At 36.0% G+C, this 22,263-nt stretch overlaps 1 protein-coding gene and 1 long non-coding RNA gene across 3 annotated transcripts; one reads left to right on the top strand and one right to left on the bottom strand.

Moving 5' to 3' along the window:
* Window positions 1-2,332: 2,332 nt before the first annotated feature.
* On the bottom strand, window positions 2,333-20,166 carry LOC126843899 (uncharacterized). Of its 2 annotated transcripts, XM_050581705.1 has the most exons (12): window positions 20,004-20,166; window positions 13,743-13,955; window positions 10,018-10,125; window positions 9,750-9,929; window positions 8,953-9,045; window positions 8,422-8,640; window positions 8,000-8,130; window positions 7,415-7,641; window positions 6,370-6,539; window positions 6,151-6,291; window positions 5,245-5,430; window positions 2,333-5,109 (listed from the first exon to the last, which is right to left on the bottom strand). In XM_050581705.1, the coding sequence occupies exons 1-12, from the start codon at window positions 20,152-20,154 to the stop codon at window positions 3,701-3,703; spliced, it is 3,228 nt and encodes a 1,075-aa protein (XP_050437662.1). In that variant the 5' UTR covers window positions 20,155-20,166; the 3' UTR covers window positions 2,333-3,700. The 2 variants fall into 2 exon arrangements, with proteins under 2 accessions (XP_050437662.1, XP_050437670.1); XM_050581713.1 differs by lacking the exons at window positions 9,750-9,929; window positions 10,018-10,125.
* Window positions 5,825-10,499, top strand: LOC126843914 (uncharacterized). The gene is made up of 5 exons (XR_007686507.1): window positions 5,825-6,017; window positions 6,124-6,242; window positions 6,365-8,293; window positions 8,445-8,678; window positions 9,788-10,499. It is a non-coding gene; the product is annotated as an uncharacterized LOC126843914 (long non-coding RNA).
* Window positions 20,167-22,263: the final 2,097 nt, after the last annotated feature.

Raw genomic sequence — 22,263 nt, 5'->3', positions numbered from 1 at the left:
TAAGGGGATTGCAATGTGGATAATGTACAAAATATATTCAACTCTACATGATGGTAATAATTTAAATAATTTAGGGGATTGAAAGCAATCTGTTTTCTAGAAGTTTTAGACCAAAAAAACTGACAAAATTCCGACTATTTAGGATAGATTTGAAGTACTGAAAAAATTGTATAAGATAAAAATAATACCTCGAAGCGTTCCCAAGTTAATCTGTAAATAAATCAACACGAGCGAAATTGATTAAAACCCATTTTTTCTTAAATATTGCCCATATGAAAACCCTTTAAACCCCATCTGATTTCAATTCTCTTTTATGCGTATTCTTTTTTAAACACCTCGCACAGTGTGTATTGGAAGGCAAAGTTCTGGGCATTTTTAAGCCGAAGGCTACGACGGCACCAGGAGCATAATAATTATGCATTTGTTCTCAAGTATAATAATTATTTATTAGTACTTTCATTGTAGGAACGGACGAACGGCGCCTGATTATAACGTACTATGATGATGATGATGATGATAATATAAGAACAGCGATCAACAGGACCAGAAGCGATAGGCTCGTCAAACCGTAGGCGTCGTCTTCCTTCGCGTTATCAATTTTATTACATTATTATATAGTGACAACAACAACAACAACAACAATGCATGTCATTTGTACGTTGTGCTGTTGCCGTTTTCGATCTTGTTACTCCGCACCGAAATCGCCTTTTGTTAGCGTTATATAAACAAATTGCTGTTTCCACGGACGTTTCGCCTAGGTATATAATATAATAATAATAATAATAATATATGTGTACCTACCGAAGATTGGCATCCGACAGCTGATGATGAAGCGTCGCGTACACGATAACAAAATATAATACATTGTGATTAGGTATTGGCCGTGCGCATAATAATATCGCTTACAAGTTAATAATAATTTATATACAACAACAACGTTGTTACGGTCGACTTTTGTAGCATCAGCAGCAGCAGCAGCATCGGTTTGTGAATCGAACGCTGTTTGACTAGTCGGCTTTATCCCGGTAATTTTTTTTTTTTTTTTAGGTAGGTATATAGTTTATTATAACGCATAGTAATATATTTATTTATTTGTGTCGTTATTATTTTTCGCGTCACAATACACCGGGGACGGGTTGATAAAAGAACGCGCGTGTAACAACAATATAATATAATATCATGGCAGTCGGATGATGAGACGACGGGGCTATGAGAACCTACCTACACCAGGATCGTGACTTATCGACAATTAGTGGAAAGACAACGAATACCCGGCACAGTCACGATTTTCCACGCGCGCCCCAAAATTGTTTTTTTTTTTTTTGTCATCATAGTAGGTGTATAGTGTTTATTCAAAGCAACCGGCATTAGGAAAACAAATTTCTGTGCGTTTTCTTCTCGTTCTCCGGCCCTTTGTCGGCGGCCGTTTGAAATTTGTCGTGCCACCGGTTTGTGACCGCCACATGTTTGAAATGAAAATTTTGAATTTTTCCTTGCCTGAAACACAAACGACCGACCGCGGTTGTTAGCAATTAAGAGGCGGCCAAAGGGGTCAAGTTGCCCGTTTTAATGCGCTAAGGGGTTCAGTCGTCCGAAGCATCCTCCTCCAGATGCTAACAATCATTCTACCTACGAGTTTTCCAAGTTGGCCCGTTCGGTAAAATGCCAACGTCAAGTATTTCCATACCTCTCGTCTAATCCGTTATTGGTCGTTTTTGTCGCACAGCCCATTGAAGAAACGGTCAACAAAATGAAACAAATTACCCAACGTTTAATACAAAGCATGTTTGGTTTTTGTCTAACTATTAAATTACAACAAGAAGAAATCTGCAATAACGATGATAATATTATATAACGCTAAACGTTTGAAGAGTTTATTTTGTCGTTATGGCGATGATAATATTATTATATTGTTACTAACTGTTACTTTGCAGCCTTAAAAAAGGAATCCAAATGATAAATAAAAACACACATCAAGGTATATTGTGTTGCCTACCCGCGTTATATTAAATTATCACGGCGATTTTGTAATTTTCATTGCACCTCCGTACTTAGTTAAACTTATAAGATAGCGCACATTATGAACAATATAATCGCCAAATACATTGTCGCTTGAGTAATGATGAAAGATCCAATCGATTTAAAGATAAATTAAAGGATTCGTGTGATCAAAGATTTTTTATTATATCATCATATTTTATTCATAATTTGTATTTATCGTAAAACTATATTATTACATTTGTTATTTTTGGTCTCGTAATTCCTACAAGACCAAATATTCTAATTATGAATATTCTAATATTCTAATCTGAATATTCTAATTAAAAAAAAAACAGCATCCAATCCTAAGTAGAAATCTTAAATACAAACAATAAAGTGTGTTGCATAAAATTAAGATACATGATGTATTAAAACCATAGTGAGTTTGCACACTTAACTATCAAGGTTATTTTTTTGCGGATGTAAGTATTTCCATTTCTATGAATTGCTATTGAGTTATTAGAAGCCTGATTATGTACGTTAATATGAAATATTGTACCTTTAATTATATTACATCAGAAACCCCATTTAGATTGTATTGAGTAATACATTTTACTATTGTCTATAAAACATATTATATGGTTTATATGGATTAAATTAACATAATACATATAATGCGGAGGGCATGCAATTCAATGTTCACAAGAAAAGGAATATTGTTTCGATGAAACTAGACGAATTAGATAGATTAGGAGTAAAATCAGGAAGTGTATAGACTATAGAGTATAGACTTACGAAATCGAGGGAAATTACAAACCAACAACTAAAAACTTTTCGTTTATACAATCTATACAGTTGAGTATTGTTGTAATGTCAATATAAAACTAGAGATAAAATAAACCACAATGGTCCCATACAATATCAATTTCTTAAGCTAACAGCTATAATATATTATGTTACAAAAAAAATAATGTTACAATTTTAAGTATAAATTATTCAAAAATTATTATCCTATACAATATGCTAAACCTATTTGAATTAAGCAATACTCGACTTTTTAGCAAAACAGATTCAAAACTTTTAAAAATAAAAACTAAAAATAATAAAATATAATTTTGATTTTAATCCGATTATTAACAGCCGGCTCTCTTTTAAGGCGGTCAACATCATCTAAACTTTGTCAATACCGACGGGTTTCATAATTTAGGATATCCTATATCAAACAGCGACAGCCGAAAATAATAACACAACAGTAACACAATCCTAAAAGAGAGGTTATTCTTTCTAGCCATTCTATAATGCACCTTCGTCGGCGCATAATACTCGTATATATATATCAAGTATCAAATAATAAAACATAAAACTTAATCATAGTGTATTAATAAAAAATAAGATATCGTTATAGGACAAGAGATCACAGTATAATATATGCTGGCTATCGATCTTACGCTATTTACCAAAACCGTTAATATTTTAAGCAAATTTCAACAAATATACAAATATGTATAAATGTATTGAAATAAAAAATTAGAAGACCTAAATCTCAATAACGCTACATATATATCTCGATCGCAAATTCGATAAATCTGTAATCTATAGCTTGTCGTTAGAGGAGTTCCCGGCAGACTTGGGGTGACAACATTGGTACACTCGGCAAACAATTAGCATTATATAATATAGTCAACAATCAAAACAAGTTCACATGCGGCGAAACGTTATGTTAGCATTTCAGTTGGTTACACTGCACGCCCGTATCCGTGCACATACACTGCAAACAGGGCGTCGAAAGTTCGGTGATTATTTTGCCCACTCTGTACATTCGACCGTAAATATTGCAACCGGATATCCGCAGCATAGACGCCAGCGTGTTCAGTTCGGTGTTAGGTTTGGCCTTTACCGGTTTTGCCGTAGTGGAAGGGTTGGATTTAATTTGGGCGTGCGGCGTCGATTTGAAATCGGACAGAGGGTTGACGACGTCAGGTGTTTTCTTCGAGTCCAAATGCGGTTTGGCATCCGAGTGTGGTTTTATTTCGGCCAGAGGTCTAAGCGGTCTGAAATCGGAAGGGTGTGTTTTCAGCTCGGCGTGTGGTGTAACACCGGCGTGTTTGGGTTCAGACGACGGTTTGATCGGATACGTTGAATCAAAGTACGGCTTGGTATCAGGTTGGTGCTTGAAATCGGTGTGCACGTGATGTAGTTGAGCTTCTGGCCGACGCACCGCGTCTGTCTGTACCTTGATTTCCGGCCGATGCTCAAATTCGGCATGTTGTTCGATTTCCGATGGCGGTTGGACGTCAGACTGACGCTTCGGATCGGCGGCGTGTGGTTTAGTTTCCGGTCGTTTTCCGACCTCGGCGAATGACGCGTTTTCCTTTAGGTCGGCGTGAGGCCTGACTCGGGCCGAACTCGGCTTTGCCGGAGGGCCGTGCACGGGTTCCAGTCGCGTATCCACTTTGTACGTTTCCCCGACATCTTTATGGACCGTGCTGTCGTTAGCGGGTTTGTCCGAGTTTCGACGAGGCGGTTCCACGGCGGTGGGTGCGTGATGTTTGGGCACGTCCGCGTAGGATTTGTTTTTTAGACCGTCTGCTGCTGGTTTGACGTCGACAAATTGCACCGTTTCTCCGACGTCTTCGTCCGTCCGTTGCTGCAGAAAAACGTCGGCTTTCGCAGTGGCGGTAGCGGCGGCGGTGGTGGTGGTGGTCAACGGCGGCGCTATTGGTCTAGCCGTGCTCGTCGAAGGCGGTTCCGGTGCTTCGCCGCTGAACAGAAACGAAAACATGCTTTCGAAACTGTAATCTTCGTCCTCCAAAGGCTTTTCCGTCGTCGGCACCGAAGGCACTGTCGGTTGGACGGTGGTGGAATGTGACGGGGTCGTGATAGTTTTCAACGTAGACGCGACGACGGGACTAGCTGATGTGGTCTTCGGGGAAGTCACCGCCGCCGACTTGACCGTTGTCGACAGAGTATTTCTAACAGGCGATTTGACCGTCGGTCCAGAATTATGGACGATGTGTTCGATTATGGGGTTTCTGATCATTGTGGACGAACTGTGTACGGGCGTGGCTTCCGTCAGTTGTACCGCGGGTTCTTGGCGGCGTTCTGTGACAAAATTGTTTTCGGGTTCGTCTGTGAAAGTCAAACAATCATTTCAAACGTTAAACGATCCTATCGCGTGGACAAAAAACCAAACGGCTATCGATCGGTTATGGCTAGTATATTCAATCGACCATAATATCATATTATTAGTCGCAGGCTACTTACTGCAAACGATACGGCCACAACACGTGCTGTTTTCCGGGTCGCTGACACGCTGACAACCGACCTTAACGGCGGGGCAATTTTCCTGGCAAACGATTTTGCTTTCGAAGCAAACGCATATATTGCATGCGCTCGGGTCGGTGAGAAGCTCGCCGTGTTTGTACTTTTTACCGTTTGACACACACCAACCTGAAAGACGAATATCGTTTTGATTAGAAAATCAAGGAAACGAGTACACGGGTGACTTCAAGAATTATAGTCGTTTTGTATCGCCATTTACGCCATTTACCGCGAATCGATTCTTCGGCTTAACATGGCGCGCACTAGAACATCTGCTAAATCCCCCCCCCCCAAAAAAAACCACCCTGTATTGGTATTTGTAGCGCTGATGTCCGTTATGGATAACCGTGTGATAGACTAAAAATAGCGCCACATTAATGTCAAATAAACCGACTAGAACCGCGTATGACGAATGGCTTGAAATCTAAAGCGTTGACGCATGCGTTCATTTTTTTTTTTTTTTGGCAAACTACCATTGTGTAAGCTATAGGACATAGTATTATAATAGATTTGCGTGGATCGATGTTTGGGACGGTATAAATTTAGGCGAACTCAATTGTCAGTTGGCGCCGCGACTAAAAAACAAACACAAATTGCACAACACAAGTCGGAAAATTAAAATAAATATCGCTTTAAAATGTATTATATTTTCAATTAGAACGCTTAACCGTCAGATGACTTACACACCCGACATCGGTTGTACAAAGTACACTCAAGTAAGACTTTGCACAAGTACAAAACCGTTCTGGTTAGGAATTCTGATATTTGTGTTCGATTCTGTTGTAATCCATATTGTACTTTATTTATAATCTCGGTGCGAAGGTAGCCAGCCAATAGTTAACACTTTACCTGATCCCAGTGGAACCGCCATGATTGGTTCTTCAGTTTGAACTACCGTCGGTTTAACGGTTACTCGTTCCGTTGTGGTGTGCAGTTTGGTGGTGAGTACATACCCGGTATCGTCCAGAGGTTCTTTGGGGACAAATCCGCCTAAATAAACATACAATTGTTCGATGTTTGTTTTAAATTTATGTGTATTTTTTTTAAAAATTGTCGTTAACAGTCTACCTTCTGTTTCGATCGGCGGCGAAAAGTTGTTGGCCACCAAAACGGGTGGTTCGTCGACATCCGAAACGTTGTAAATGCGTTCCACCGGTAAATAAGTGTCCAGTATTGTGGGTACAGTTGGTTCCCGGGGCTCATCCACTACAGCATCTGCTGCGACGAAAGGTATAATCCTGTTCAAACAAAAGCACTTATGTAGCAAAAACCAGAAACTACCGTTTGGATGTACTTATTGCCGGAACAAGTTTTGTACAACAAAAAAAAAAAAAAAAATACAAGCCGAATTATAATTTACATGTATATAAAAATGAATTTCCGTCATACCGTCGTTATACTCTGTCCCCCATAAAAATTGTTAAGAGGTCGTCGCACCGCCTATTTTTAAGGAGTAAAGTATAGGCAATTTTTCACAAAATCTTAATTTAAAGGTTAAACTGTGATGTGTTATTATTAGTTCAATAATTAGGACTCTATTTTGGTAGTTAATTTATTTTTCGGACTATCACAGCATCCTTAAAAGCGATTTAAAAATGTTTTTTTATCTCTACATGTTTAAGCAGACTGAAAATAACTCGCTTAATTTTGGTTTTAGAGTAAAAGCACCCATTATAAAATTAAAATTGAACAATATTCCGGAGGGCAAGACGGTGCGTTTTTTTTCATTATTCCAAGTATAACGCTCAATACATAGTTTAGAAATAACGACTATTTGGACATTTTTAAATGACTGTAACTTTTCAAAAAATGAATTTAAAACAAAAAAAAAACGCACCGTTATGCCCTACGGAATATTGTTTTGTTTTAATTTTATAATGGGTGCTTTTACTCTAAAACCAAAATCAAGCGAGTTATTTTCAGTTTGCTTAAACGTGTTTTTACCACTGAAAATCACCGGTGCGACGCACTCTTAATTAAAACGTCTACCCGGTTCTTGTTTGTTCTCATCATCTCTCCCCACACTACTTATGCATATTTTTTTCTATCGATTTATTTTTGTAACTTTTTAAAAAAAAGTATATTATTCCAAGATCAATATGAAATTATTTACTTGAGATTAGGTAAAGACGGCGGCAACGTCGGTTCGTCGTAATCGAATTCAAACGCGTTGGACTTTTCGGTAATGTTCAAACCGTCGTCTCCGGTCATCGAGCTTACACCGTGTCTGGACTCTGCCGGATCGATTGGTGATAAGTTAACCAACGGATCTCTTACATTATCCGCCGCCGGTTCAGTGACGAGAACGGCCTCGGTTTGAATCTCAACGCCGGGTATTTCCTGTAAATACACGGTTATGTTATTTAAATTGCATACACTACGTGCTTCACGGCGCAAAATACCATTAATTATTCTCGAACTACAATATCATCTCGGTTATTTTTATTTAAACTAGTATAATCGTTTAAAATTATTACTCGTACAAAGTTAAAGCAATCGACAATGATAATTTAGAGAATTAAAAAGTCGGCACGGTAAAGAGACAGTGTAGTCGGTGTATGTAACATGACACAACCGAGACTCTAATAATATCGTATTTAATTTGTGTTTCGAGTATTAGGGGTAGAACGACCATTATGTGGTTGAACGTCTGCATCAATCACGAGTGTGCAGTTATTTTGTAAGCTAAATGAATTACCGTGGAAGGAGAAGACGTCGGTGGCGAATAAGTCGCCGTAGGCGTCGTCGGTGTGGTCGACGAGGTGTCGTTCAAGAGGACCGCGGTCGTGTCGGGCGACGTCAGTACCGTTGTGATGTTGATGTTCGATTCTGAAAGCAAAACGGGCCGGACAATTGATAATTATTCAGCGTTGCGCCAAAGTGTTGTGTAGAAGGCGAAATTGTTATTTTAACAACGAGATAATATTTCGAACGCGTGGACGGTGATGGATTCTCGGGAACAGCAAGAGTCAGTGACCCTGCGGCGGTATAGGTAAATATTAGTAGGTGTACATATTTATATATATATACACCTGCTCGTTGTGAGCGGCTGCTATGTAGATAATATCATAATAATATAGTAGTAGATATATATGTATAACCGGGAAGGGCGTAATATACCGTTTTTGTTGTTGCCGGCGCAGTTGTAGCTGGTCGGGCAACAGTGTCCTTCCGTGTAGACCGGTCCGCAATTGGGCGAAATTTGGGTGCGGATTGCCGGACATATCACCTTGTCACACCGTACTTGCCCGTTGATGCAGAAACAAGTTTCGCACGACGACCTGGCCACGCCGATCACGGGTTCGCCCAGCGATATCAGCCGACCGTTGATGCGACAATCTGAAAACGACCGCCAAATCCAATAATACAACAACTTGGTAATGAGTACAGCTCCTAGAACGGGTACACTTTCATCATCGGGGGGAATCTCGAGAAACAGCTCCCCCCCCCCCCCCCCAATTGTCTTTGTTCTTATCTGATGTTACAATTTACAGTGCAAAATATTATAATATTACGCGATGCTAAATTCCAAAAAAATATTCCATAACGTAACTTGACATCGTAAGATGCCAACGTAAAAAGAACTACCTATTTAAGTTTGTTTCAGTACTTAAAAATTAATTATGCCGAACACAAGACGATTGTGTCTACCTTTCATTCTAGAAGAGAGCGACGACGGCGAATCGGTCGTTGTCGTTAGACTTGTGTTGTTCATCTGAGTGTTGTTATTAATCGAAGGCGGACCTGGAATGTAAAACAAATAAATTGGAATTAGTACGTTACTCTCTATGCTGTTGTATCGTTTATATTGGATACGGTCAAATCATAATTATTGTATTATTGTTGTTTGTCATTTGACTGTGGGGGTTCTATTTTTTCCCTGATTTTCTAAAAATGTTTGATCTAACAAGCAGCAGCGCCATATTTTTACGGAAGACAGGTAATGGAAGTTTACCACCAAAATTAGACCGTCCCAGTATGCATTAAGTAGATTAAAGTGCAACAAAGCAGTATGAGAAGGAAACAAATGAGACTTCATACAAAAAAAAAAAATTGATTAATATTTTAATTCTAATTTTCTTTCTTCTTATTTTTCTTGTTGTTAATGTTGATATGAGCAAATTCATTTCAGGACTAGTCCATAATTGACTACCTTAATAGTAGCTAAGCAATTTATCAGATAATTTATATTTTTATAATATAAGGTTACTTTTTTTTTGGTTGCAAGTCAAATTACGAATCTGTTTAATGATCGCTGACAAAGTTGCATACAATAAGAAAGGGTTATAGGCTTTGTATAAAAGACCTCAAACTAAAAACTATGGTTTTCAAGTATAATTATTGAGTATAACTTTCTCGCAGCACATAAGACGGCGAGTGTTGTTTTAAGTATAGCGATTTTTGTCCGAGTAAAAATTGTGAATATTGCGTTGGGCATCGCCACTTACATTTATATCTAACTGGACAACACGTGTGTTTGCTGTAGATGGCCGTACAGCCTGGAATGACCATGAAGCACTTGGGTCGAACGCATTGTTGCTGTCCCTTGATGCAGTAACAGTATTCGCATAGACTTGAGCTGTCCATGGCCGAACCTTCGGCGTATACTGTACCGTTAATCGCGCAACCTTATGTACGGAGAAAATAACATTGTACTCGTCAGTGGATGTTTAAGAATATAAATTGAAAGAAAAAAAAAAATGACCTCTTAAATACCTCTGGGTAAACCACCGTCAGACACCCCGACTGCAGAGTTTTCCATCCTTCCAGGTCCTTTACGAGATTCGATTGAAAACAGTTTCGTGTGAACACCTCCAAACAGGTCTACAATAATGTAAAAACGTTGAAATTTTATGATTTGCAGAGCTGTCACGATTTATTAGCTACTACTACTACTGCTACTACTACTTAAATGTTAACTAATTAAAAAAATATATATATATATATGAAACGATTACCCCCGGCTGAGTCTGCATAATATTGCCTAACTCTTGTGTTGGTTATTAAAATATAGGACCAATGTTTAAATAAATAGAATGCAAACGGATTTATTTTTTTATCGTATGATCAGGGTCGACATGCAATTGTGTGATAGTCTCCAAGCGAGTGGTCCCTTCTAAGTATTGTATTTCATTTTTAGAGCTATATTTTGTATTTATTTAAAATTGATTGGTGTTTTTGTTTGTGAAAATAATAGCTTAGTTATATAGCATTATAGATAATATTATATTTTTATTTCGCTTGTTGTTTTTTATTGTTTATTTAAAAAATAAATTATGTTTAAACAATTTTCAATTTTTTTTTGGTTGTAGGCCTTTTTACATAGTTAAATCGCTTGATTGGTCTTTTTAGGCCAGTTTTTTGCGCTATGATACGCATTGTACTTTGTACGTTTATTTGTATTATTTGATAAATAAGCGTCGTCGTTTTGTTATTAAGTAATAAGTATTTTTTTTTTTTTTTGTTAAAATTAGGCTGATGAGCAATTAAAAAGATATTGTTCTTCGATCGGTTAAACATGCGTTAAAGCGGATTTTCAGCGCCAAACTCTAATGGCATCATTACAATTACAATTTCCAAAATATGACCACTGTGCAATCAGCTCAGACGATTAACGACACTTCTGAAAATGTTTTTTAATGTTTGTTCAACCATAATACAAACGGTGTGCGTACCTCTCTAACTGTATTATATTTTTTTTCTGAAAACATTCTCGGTCGAAAAAATGTACAAAACCTATCCCATCAGTTTTCGTAAGACCACATGGAATAACTAACGGGATTTCATTTGTGTTTCCGGGTGTGTCGCTTTTGGCGGTCGTCGAGTCAAGTATACTTCTTCGAATATCGTACGCAGATACACCAGTACAATGTATTTGAAATCACGTACCTGTCGCCCGTCCGCTATGGACGATATTTCCCATAAGACGAGTAGTATGATTAATTATTGAACATTAAGTTCTTTGGCTACACGAAAATGTATTATATTTAAATATATAATTTATATAGATGCGTTGAAAGCTAAAGTAATACAGAACAGACGATCATAGCATGTAATGTCAGCTTTGGAGTTTTTTTAAAAATTGTCAACTTGAACTATTCGAATAATGCCCAACTAATACATTCGTATTACATTTGATTTGACAATAGATGCATAAACGTTATTGGGAAATTAATATAATTTGATGACAGTAAATTTAGAGCGATATTACTGTTTGTAAAATCTAAATGTATTTTATTTAAACAATTATTATGTTCGTAAAACAGATTTCATAAAAATTGGTTAATTGATAATATTAATATATTGCAAAATTGTAATTATAACGAGTACGATGTACCCGAATACTCTTATACCCGCTGTGGTGGTCCTTGTATGTTTTTTTTTTGTGAAATTCCACGTTTGATAACTATCAATCGACTTCAAATATTGAGAAAAAAAATGTACAGTTTTTTTAGATTTTTATTTCATCCTCTGAGTCTAGCTGTTTCCACGGTAAATTAATAATTATACAGAAAATATATAATTTTACACAAGTTCAATATAATTAAGCTTACTAGTTAGGTACTACCAGTAAAATCTAATGAAAAACTACAAAAATATACTTGCCGAATATTCAACGAAATTAGATGTGTGTGATATCTATAAATATTTGACAAACATGCTAATCGCCTTGCCAAGAATTATCCTGTACCTAGTAGTAAACAAAATAAAAAATGTATGCGAATTCGTATATTCTCCTATGACGAATAAATAATGTACTGACAGGCCGGGAAACTCACGGGATGAAATAAAAAACTAAAAAAAATTTAGGAATATTGGCCTAAATTTACTAACTTCCAGCTTGACTAAATTTACTGTTCAGGAGCCAGCAGGCTAAAGCAGTAGACTGTAGGCTATTTTCTTTTTTTTTTTTAACATTTGCAGCTGAATGACGACCATCCAACGCCATGTTTCATTTAAATACTACCCTATTTTGTACCCGGTTGATACACAATACCTGAAGACCCGAGTGTCAAGACTATACAAATTAGTATAGACCATTATATCGCCTTTTTAGGTGGTCGGTTAAAGTGTCAGAATGTTTGGTGCTCACTGTCGCCGCCCAAGTTTAGGCGTCTGATCATTTTAAAATTGTTTTTTTCTTTCAAACTACTCTGATCGGCATAGGCGTGACCACCCATCGGGAACGACCGGTTTTTCCTTCCTCCAAAACGATCCTTGTTAACTGGTCGACTTGGATCTCCATTTAGCGGTAGCCATCTCGACGACAATGATTATAATTATTATATTGAACAGTGCTCGTTGATTGATCTGACAGCAAACTCTATATTAGCACCTCGGGCACAAGTCTCGCGAGCGCGGTGCGGTTTTTTTATTTATTTCCATCGCAAAACCGATGAATGGGAATTATTATTAATCGATTCGGCTACAAACAAGTTGGGTGTACACCCAACGATCATGTTAAACGCGTTTTTTAAACGGACAAAATATTGATGAGCACCGTTCGCGCTCGCCGGACAACTGGTTCTTTAAAATACATAATATGAATAACCTGTGTGTAATGTGTGGCGGCGACGGTGGCCCAACTCTGAAGAAAAAAAAAATGTATAGCTCACGTACATACAATCTGACCTGAAGCGTTGTACCACGAAACAAATATTGTACATCGGTAAGAAATAAAATAAGAAAAAAATGTATCATTTTTTAACTACTTCTGTAAGTATAAGTATAAATTGTCAAGTGCAAGAAAAATAATAACAATTTACAGAGACTTTAATGATGGCAGTAGAATATATATTTTAACAGTTAATAAACATTTAAGTGGCCTTTTAAACATTTTTTTCTCTAATTAAGCGTACGCTAACTTGCGTATTATCATTAAGTATCTAACAATACAAATATCCAGAAGTCTCAAGTTATTATCCAAAACATTTAGTAGGACAAGTGCCTGAGGTGGGTAAAGTGGCAGTGCGTTGGCGGTCACTGTCACCGGTTCGACACTTTACTTAAGAGGGCCGCGGTAAAAGTAATTTCTATAACATACAATTGTATCAAAAAGTAAATTTATAGATACATTATAAAAGTCTCGAGATTTTGTATCTTGTATCAATAACCTGCTACGCCTACAAAATATTATTTTTATTCTTTGATATTCGGGACAGCTACTTCCACTAAATGAGTATTACATTTTTTTCCACAAGAGTCCGTTTTTGTTTAATGTCTTGTTAATAAGCAAAACTTTTTTTGAATGTACCAATACGTGATTTTTTAGAAAATGTTAGTGTGTAAATTGCTTGCCTTATCTTGAACTTTTACATTGGTCCTCTTGGACCCAAAAACCCGAGTAGACATGAGTATTGTACTTGGTAATTATTGTTAATAAGAAATTCCACATTTTAATATAGCCAACTGCAATGTTAGACAAATACTAAAGCAATTACCGTAAAAACACTGGAGGTGTGCGCAACACTTGTTCCTCTTATGCACGACCAGACAACCCTGAGGAGGCGGATCCGGCAATTCTGGGCACACTTGTAAATGACACACTAAACTGCCAGTATTGCACGTGCATTTCAAACATGGTTGGTCCGTGATCACCGTCGACCCTTGTTCATAACTCCGTCCCTTGTACTTGCACCCTATCGTTGAAATATCTATAAACAAAGAAAGTATATTCGCTTAAGTATTTGCACACTTAAGTTGAACCCTCAAACCCATTTTAAGCCTCCCACCCAATACAAATATGAAGAGCATCATTGTTGTGTTTTGACTTTCAAGATAACCCAACCGGCAAAATAATCAGCTCACGCTTATACTTAAAATTTCTCAATATATTATTATAATAATAAAAATATTTATTAGTTCGCCTAGCGGAAGAGCGTTTAAGCGAAACCACACGATTAATCACTTTTTTCTCCCCATTTATTATTCTCTTTGTGGAAAATTCATAAGCTCCCGTTTTGATAAATTCATCCGTTGGGTCATTTGTATGCAACGGCGCATGTGTGTATCGTCATTACCGTCACGTTTAAATGCTGAATGCTATTATAAGGTAATATCAATGAGTCGCTGCTGTTTAGGTGCAGGTAAAGAAGAGTCCGACATAACGGTACCCACATACATGCCGCACATTATCTCTTTACTGCACACACGCGCTTCTCGCGTAGTTAACTTATTTTTATGTACTTGCTATATTATGTAAAAACAACATTATATATAATACATATAAATATTATATGTTTTATGTTCAGTGTGTGTGATCTACACTAGATCGATTGAATTTTTTAGTACTGGCTGCGGAAGAATAAAAAAATCAAAAAAAGTGGTTATCGCTTTAATATTGTGTAAGACTTATTTTTCAGCTCAAAATATATTTGTATCATATTATATGCATATTTATATTCTCTGTACACGTGTTCTCATATTTTATGTCTATAATTATTGTTATTGTTTTTTTCCTCAAAGTGAAATGACCTCTCGTGTTTACGGTATATTTCCGTTTTCTATTTTGTATTCCTCAAAACACTCGGACGTCTAAATTACATAGGCCTGGAAAATTGTTAGAATTGTCGGAATCAGCTGAAATTAACCGGAAATACATCATTCAGTTTTGTCCTTATTCGTTTACACATGCATAAAATATGGCGATGTAAAATGTTGCTTTACTGATAACTTTACAATCCCAATAAATTAGGTTCACTTCTTTTAATTCTAGTTCTCTTTCTATCGTTATATTCGTGTAACTTATTATATTTTAAAAGCTAAATTCTTAATATAATTATACTGTTTATAGTTTTAGTGGCATATTTTAAAGCACTTTAAATAAAAAACCTGACTATTTGTTTTAATTTTGGCATGGCATCATACGATGTATATACAATACAGTAAACGCGACTACTACTTTTTATACATTATGTAACCTTTTATACTTAAGATGACTTGTTTGAACCATTATTTATCTTCGCGCACTTTGTAAGAGCTATTATTTTTAATTACGCGTCAAAATGATTTTCTTAATTACACCAGTGACCTAGTATTACTTAATTATTATTGTTAATAGGCGGATCCTCGGCATATTATGTCGGGTCAGACCGACATAAGCCTGTCGTCTATAACTGTATCGTGAGAATCCAATTTCGCTAAAGAACCGTTCACATACATATAAAAATATAATTAAAATAATTGTTATTATTTTACTTGAAGTTTACAAAATCTGTAAAAAAATATTTCATTTTAACGGTATTCTTTAACAATAATTATGTACTCGGTTATTGAATGTACAAACCATTAATACTATGTCGGTTAAAAAATATTAAATGTATATAAAGAAACTACAATTTATTTTGTAATCCAGATTTAAAATATTTTTTTATTTTATTTTATTTTTCTTCGAGAAGATACGATATTTATTTTATACATAAATAGGTAAAAAATATTTATTTTATAAACTAACCAAAGTAAAAAAATACAAATAATAATCATTATGAATAATAACACATGTAATATGCTAATTACCGGAGTTTCAAAATGTTTTAATGCACTAGTAAACGAGTTAGACATAAGTCGGTCTGCCGCAATCACTATTTATGTTAGTTTTTAATGTTTTACTAAAGATGATCTTTGCAAAAATTAAACGAGAAGATTATTGCATACTACATAATATTTTATACTAACACTGGGGCTCATTCAAATAGAATGTTAATTAACTGTCGTTAGACGTTCCCATAATTTGGTAGCAAAGTATTGTAATTGGTTGATATGACTTCTTTGGCCCCCCTTCCCCCTTTAACACTTCATATATTATTATTTCACTCTGGAGTCTGGACAGACCTTATTACACGCTACTTGTTCATCGCAAGTACTCATCAACCCATATCCCTATAACACACTATTGACTATAGCGACACCATTCTATACAAGGAAAGTAAAATAATCATTAAGAACTGAAATAATGCACCATCGATAAATCTTTTTAGACGATAGCACAATCGATCATATAAAGATCCACTGCTGTGAGGAATCTTGGTCGAGTAAGTGAAAAGTCGTTAATGTATTCATAACGACCCACTAATAAATAATAGTTCACCTTGTTGTAATATTATTTTACAAGCTGTCGTTATTTTGAGATAAAAAAAATATATGTATATATATATATATTCAATACAATAAAAACTCTTTAAAAATACACTATTAAAGGCATGTACCTACTTTTATTCTACTACGTTTAAACTAAACAGGAATTGGGCCCTTTTGATTTTTCGCATCGAGGCCAAATTTTTATATGTTCGCCACTGATTTAAAGACAATTCTACTGCTAAAACTATTTTAATAATCTCCATACCGGTTTTAAAATTTAAATTGTGTTTATGATTATTAATTTTTATTAAACTTCGTCGTTAGGTTAACATGAATCGTAGTTTTTAAATTGATTTTTTCGATGAAAAAATGATTTAATATTTCAGAACCCGTTAGGTTCGGCCAATAAACTCGATTCAAACAACGTTTAGGAAATACGGCATTTTGAAAATGATTTTGATAGGGCGGTTCTAATTATAAATTATTCTTATTTTAATTATACAACGACAGTTACGCCGTGAAGCTAACATACATACAGAAACATACAAGGGTTAGAGTACAGTTAAGTATACAGTATTTAATAGTAAATGTGTACCTACGGTTAGGTTATCTGGATTCCAGAGGTCTACATGTACCCAAAATTAACGTTACGTTTAGAATCAAACAACATACACACACACACACACATCAACACTTTTATACAATTTGTGTGTGTGTGTGTGTGAGAATAACGTGTTGGAGTCACGTCTGCCTCGAAGGGTTTTCATAGAAGTCTGTGCGTGAGTTTTTTCCTGCAATTCGTAATTACATCCTTAAGCGGTAAATGTATAATATATACCACGATATATGTATGTATATACCATCAGAGTTAACCGTGAGAAAATTAACGCATGCCAACTTGGGACTTTTATTGTTGTTTATTTCTATACTTCGGGCAAGGACCCGAACGTATATTATACACCTATGATGGGGTTATTAGGTTTGGATAATGTAATAATTATTATTGTGTTGACTGTGTTCGTCTCAAGTCTAAACTAACCCATTTTAAACATTTATACCGATTTATTGTTTTACCTCCGCGTAAAGACAAAGCGGTTTAAATTGAAATTGTTGTAACCGAGTTCATCCACCGCCGACATTGTATACACGAAGTGTAATGATTGTCCGTATATTACAACACAAGCCCGCTTGTGGACAAAACAAAAAAAAAACAACACAAAAAACCAATTATTGACATGTAAGACACAATGGACAAAATTTAATTTCCAATTTATCTGACCCGTATAGCGTACACACGCCGCTTTGGTGTCTGGGCATTGATGGGTTTGTAATAGTGGGGGGGTAATAATTATTTTTACTTTTGCGATTAGGTCAAATGCGACATTAGAAACATTATTATACTATTGATAGCACACCAGTTCAAATGGTTTTGGTTTAACGTCTCTTGGTTGAGTGGCTTTATCAAAAATACTTGCACAGGTATAAGCGCCTCAAAAAAATTTAAACCTCATCAACAGACCTTAATAGTATTATATAATTTAAAAATTATGAATAACTAAGTTAATTTTATTGATCTACAATTGTTTTAAATAATACAGAAGGGGAATGTGGAGCCTGGAGGTGAAGGAGCCCCACGTGGGTCTGTGTATCATACATTTTTCCAGCCCCCTCCCCCCTCAAGTTGAAAATTGTTATTGCCCTTATATGTGTACGTACTACGTAGGTGTACCGTATGGATACATATGTAATTATAAATATGTAGTTCTATCGGTTAGTGTGTACATAGTCTTTTATATATTACACATATGATACGATGAGATCGGTGTGTGGCCGGCCGAAGACATCAGCTATTCTAGTATATTTAATTGCAAACGGCGGTGTCATATATTACTTCAAAAGAAGACCAGAATATAACATAATATACCTATACAAACACATTCCCAGTGATTTAATTATTTAAAGTGGACCGCGTGTACCGTGTTTGTAATTAACTAATTGCCCGGCCAGGACACAGACAGAAGTGCTGTGTTTTCTTGAGAAAAATGTTGCCGGCCGTTTATTTTTTTTTTCCTATACCCATTCCCGCCTATATAATTTTGCCGATATTCTATTTATCTTATATACCATTTCTTCTAGTATTTCCGGTAATGTGTTTCCGTTGGTTGGCCGTCGGACAAACGGTTTCTGCCAATCTAAAACTATATCTATAGTGAAAAATCCAGCAAAAAAAATCTACCACGTTAACGGTCATGTGAAACACACGTTAAAGTAGAATACATGGACTGTACTATCTGTTGATGCTCAATGACTATTACAGGTATAATACCTACTACAATAAAACATTAACGTCCAAAAGCCTGGTCGTTAATTTGGCTATTCTGGCTTAAGAGCACAATAACCCGTTAAACAAAATTGTCAACCTAATCTACTTGCCAGTAAAAAAACATTGTAAAATTCTATTCTATTAGAAAAAAATAATTTTAAATACTTTGCACTGTATAGGGTAGTATCTTTAGTTGTTTACTAGTGACCGTACACCTAACCTAATACGTATACATTTTAATAATAAATATATACGTATATTACGGTTTAGTTAAAACCAATTCTTTATGAACTAAAGAAATACATAAATGTATGTATATAAATATTACTAAAAGTGATCAAATTAGCGTTATCGAGACAAGATTGGCTGTATCTTCCGGCTTCCACTAAACAACAAGGATATTAACGTCCATTTAGAATATGATAAATCGATGTTGAGTAATTCAAATTCGAAAAATATCTGAACTGGCAGACAATTACGTGTTGAACAACATTGTGTAAGCCACCAAGTTTAGAATTTTGGTCGCCGCCCAAATATTTTAACAGTCAGGCCAACCAATTATAGCGCTTCTTTATAAATTTTTTTAAATGCAAAATTTCTAGTCGAGAATATAATAAGGTTCGTATATTATAATGTCAGTTTTTGCGTTTTGAAATAATCGTCTGTAAGACGATGCAAAACGTCACGCAAAAAGTTTAGTTACTTATAAGTTATAATTTATTATTATATAATTAAATAACAAACTTTAACATTTCGCGGATAGTTTTTTTCCCATAAATAATTGTTTTCGAATAGAATTGTTGATACAAAAACCGTATTCTAGATAAACAAGTAATAAGTAATTTATAATTGAGAAAGATAGTTACAAAAAAGATAATTTTTTGTTTGAGCAAGAGCGCGTACCTTTAAAATTCAAACGGTTTCTTATGTCATATTTTATTTAGTTACAAAAAATCTAACCGCAGTTAGTTTTTGAATAAAAGATCTTGAAATTGTTGACATTTAATTTGTCTGCAGGGTAGTGGTGCACGATAATCACAACACTGACGGGGCCGTTGTAGTATTTTTGTGAACACAATTATTTATACCGTAAGTGCGTACCAATGTATAGCTATTAGACACTCGAGGGAAATAATGAGAATGGAGTATTCGTCAATTTCTCTATTCGAGTTTACCGTGATTCGAGGACAGGCAAGTTGCCCGCGGCTGGGACAAAATCGGACAGGAAGTGCCGCTCCAATACAACATACGGGACGACTGTGGATGTTTACAGGATAAATGCACGGGAAAAACAGAACGTTACCTGTGATATTGGCGACGTCGACGGGCACCAAGTCGGCGGAGACTTCAACGGCGGTTGCGTTAGCGCCGGCCGGCTTACTTGTCCCGAACGATAGCACTAGTAGCGCGACCATCCACAGACAAATCATCGTACGGAAATTAGTAGTAACCATACGACCGCGTGGTCAAGCACAGACTGCTTACCGCACTCGGTCGGGCCACGCGGTACACATATTATTGTCATGCCCATAGCGTTTTCCAGGCGGCGGCCCTCCGCTTGCCATCGTCGCGCGCAGCCCCCGTCTACCAGCAGCATATGCGAGTGTAAACTATCACGAGAGAGTACCTATACGCGCGTTATACCACACGGTGTTATTATCATACAGAATATACCTATCTGTAGATAGTTTTTCTCTAAAAAAAAAAATAATAATAGTACGTTATCCTTTCCGGTTCGACGATCCGGGGAAAAAAGGATGATTGTGGATTTTCGCCCATTAAAGTTATCCGGCTGATGACGCACGATCGATAACGGTTCAACTAGAATAATCGCATTTTGGCTTTCGAATATTTCTGAAAATTACTTTAGAGTAAAAATTAAAATCAAAAAAATAGTCTACAGTCTACTTAAAAAGCCTAACGGGGCTTACGCGGAACAACATGCTTTAGCCTGTTGGCTGCTGCGAATAGCGATCGAGCTCCTTGCGATTTATGACGATACAGTATAGTCTTAATTGTACTACGTTTAAAGTTAGCGTGCTATTTCAGTGTCGCAATTTAGTGTCGTCGTCGGGCCGGGGGCATAGGCGCAATTTCAATTTTTAACTCGGGGAGCTGGAAATTTGTTTAAAATATACATTTAAGTAAATATATTTTTGTATTTCAAAATTGTATGCACAACCTAATTTGTTTGGTGGGCCATGTCTAGCATTGGGGGGCTAAGCCCACCCTAGCCCCTCCCCCTCTCTCTCGTCAAAATTCGCGGTGTTCACTGTATACTTTTGTCACCGCGACCGTGAAAAAACAAAATAACAAACAATACATTAATAGGTACGTTAACTCGGTATCGAGGACGGAAAACTGTCACCACAGTTACATATTATTATCATGTGTTGTTATGCGTACACACAATAGGTCGTCAACGCCGTGGCATGCGCGCAAAAGGTCAACTCATGAGTCCCGGAGAGCCCACATCGTGTGTGGTCATATAAAGCCATCTGGGAAAACCGTTTTGTCGCTTTTGACTTTCGAGCAAATTTATAGCGCCGCGACCGGAATCGATGTTAAAAACTAAACACGACACAATTTGCATACAACACACACGTTTTGTTCAGGCGACAATCATATGATTTACACGCGTATTCGCCAACACGTCCACAACATTATGCAGTGCAAAACCTATTAAACGTTCTGTACACATCCCACTGACTTTGTATTACGTATGGATTATATACTGGTTATGGATATACCTAACTGGTGTTCATCGGTTTTTTTTTTTTAAAGTTATAATTACTTTATTAAATGATATGCTAAATTATTATTAAAAGCATTATGTTATTTATATTTTGACTGGTGATGGTAATTCGCATAATTCCTGACTTCCCTTAAAAAAAAAAAAAAGATAGATCATACTATTTCTTTCCTCTTGAAAATACATTTCCACAAACAAATATTTTCAAAATAGAACAAAGTTGAATACATCGTTGAAAGCTTGTTGGTTAATAAGTATTAATTGTACGATAGCCAATTATTGCAAACTTACAATCAAACCACTTTCATTATGTTATTGTTTTACTAATAAATTATTTAAATCTATTACATTTTCGATTTCAAAAACGAAACATACTACTTTTTCTCGTGACGAAGACCAACATACATACCAACATTAGCTATAAAACATAGTAGTAGACGTTTATTAATAATTTAAACGATTTCGAAAATATGTTGAGCTTAACTAGTGGTAGCATAAAAGCTCATAGTACATTTTATCATAAATGCAGATTGCTCCTTAACCTAAACTGTATAGAAAACCCAACTGGTACGCATGCAATATTTTACTCTATTCCCGAACCTGCGTCCCGTTTCATATTAACACAAACGTTTTGTACATTGATGCAGCTAAAGAGGTATCATTAACCCTTTCCTCCGGAAAAAGAGGAATTATTTTTTCTTCTCTTTTTGGGTATGTTTTATTGAACTTCGACATGAATGTTTAAAAAACTGCAACGTCTACACAAACTACTTGTACAGTTTAAAAACTGTACCAACAAAAAAAAACAATT

The sequence above is a fragment of the Adelges cooleyi genome, unplaced genomic scaffold (genome assembly GCF_023614345.1).
Source record: "Adelges cooleyi isolate 19-005CV unplaced genomic scaffold, UGA_ACOO_1.1 ACOO_flye_CR_arks_rails_tigmint_CR_PRNA_108, whole genome shotgun sequence".
NCBI classification, from domain to species: Eukaryota; Metazoa; Arthropoda; class Insecta; order Hemiptera; family Adelgidae; genus Adelges; species Adelges cooleyi.
This window is presented reverse-complemented; position numbering and strand designations above follow the sequence as displayed.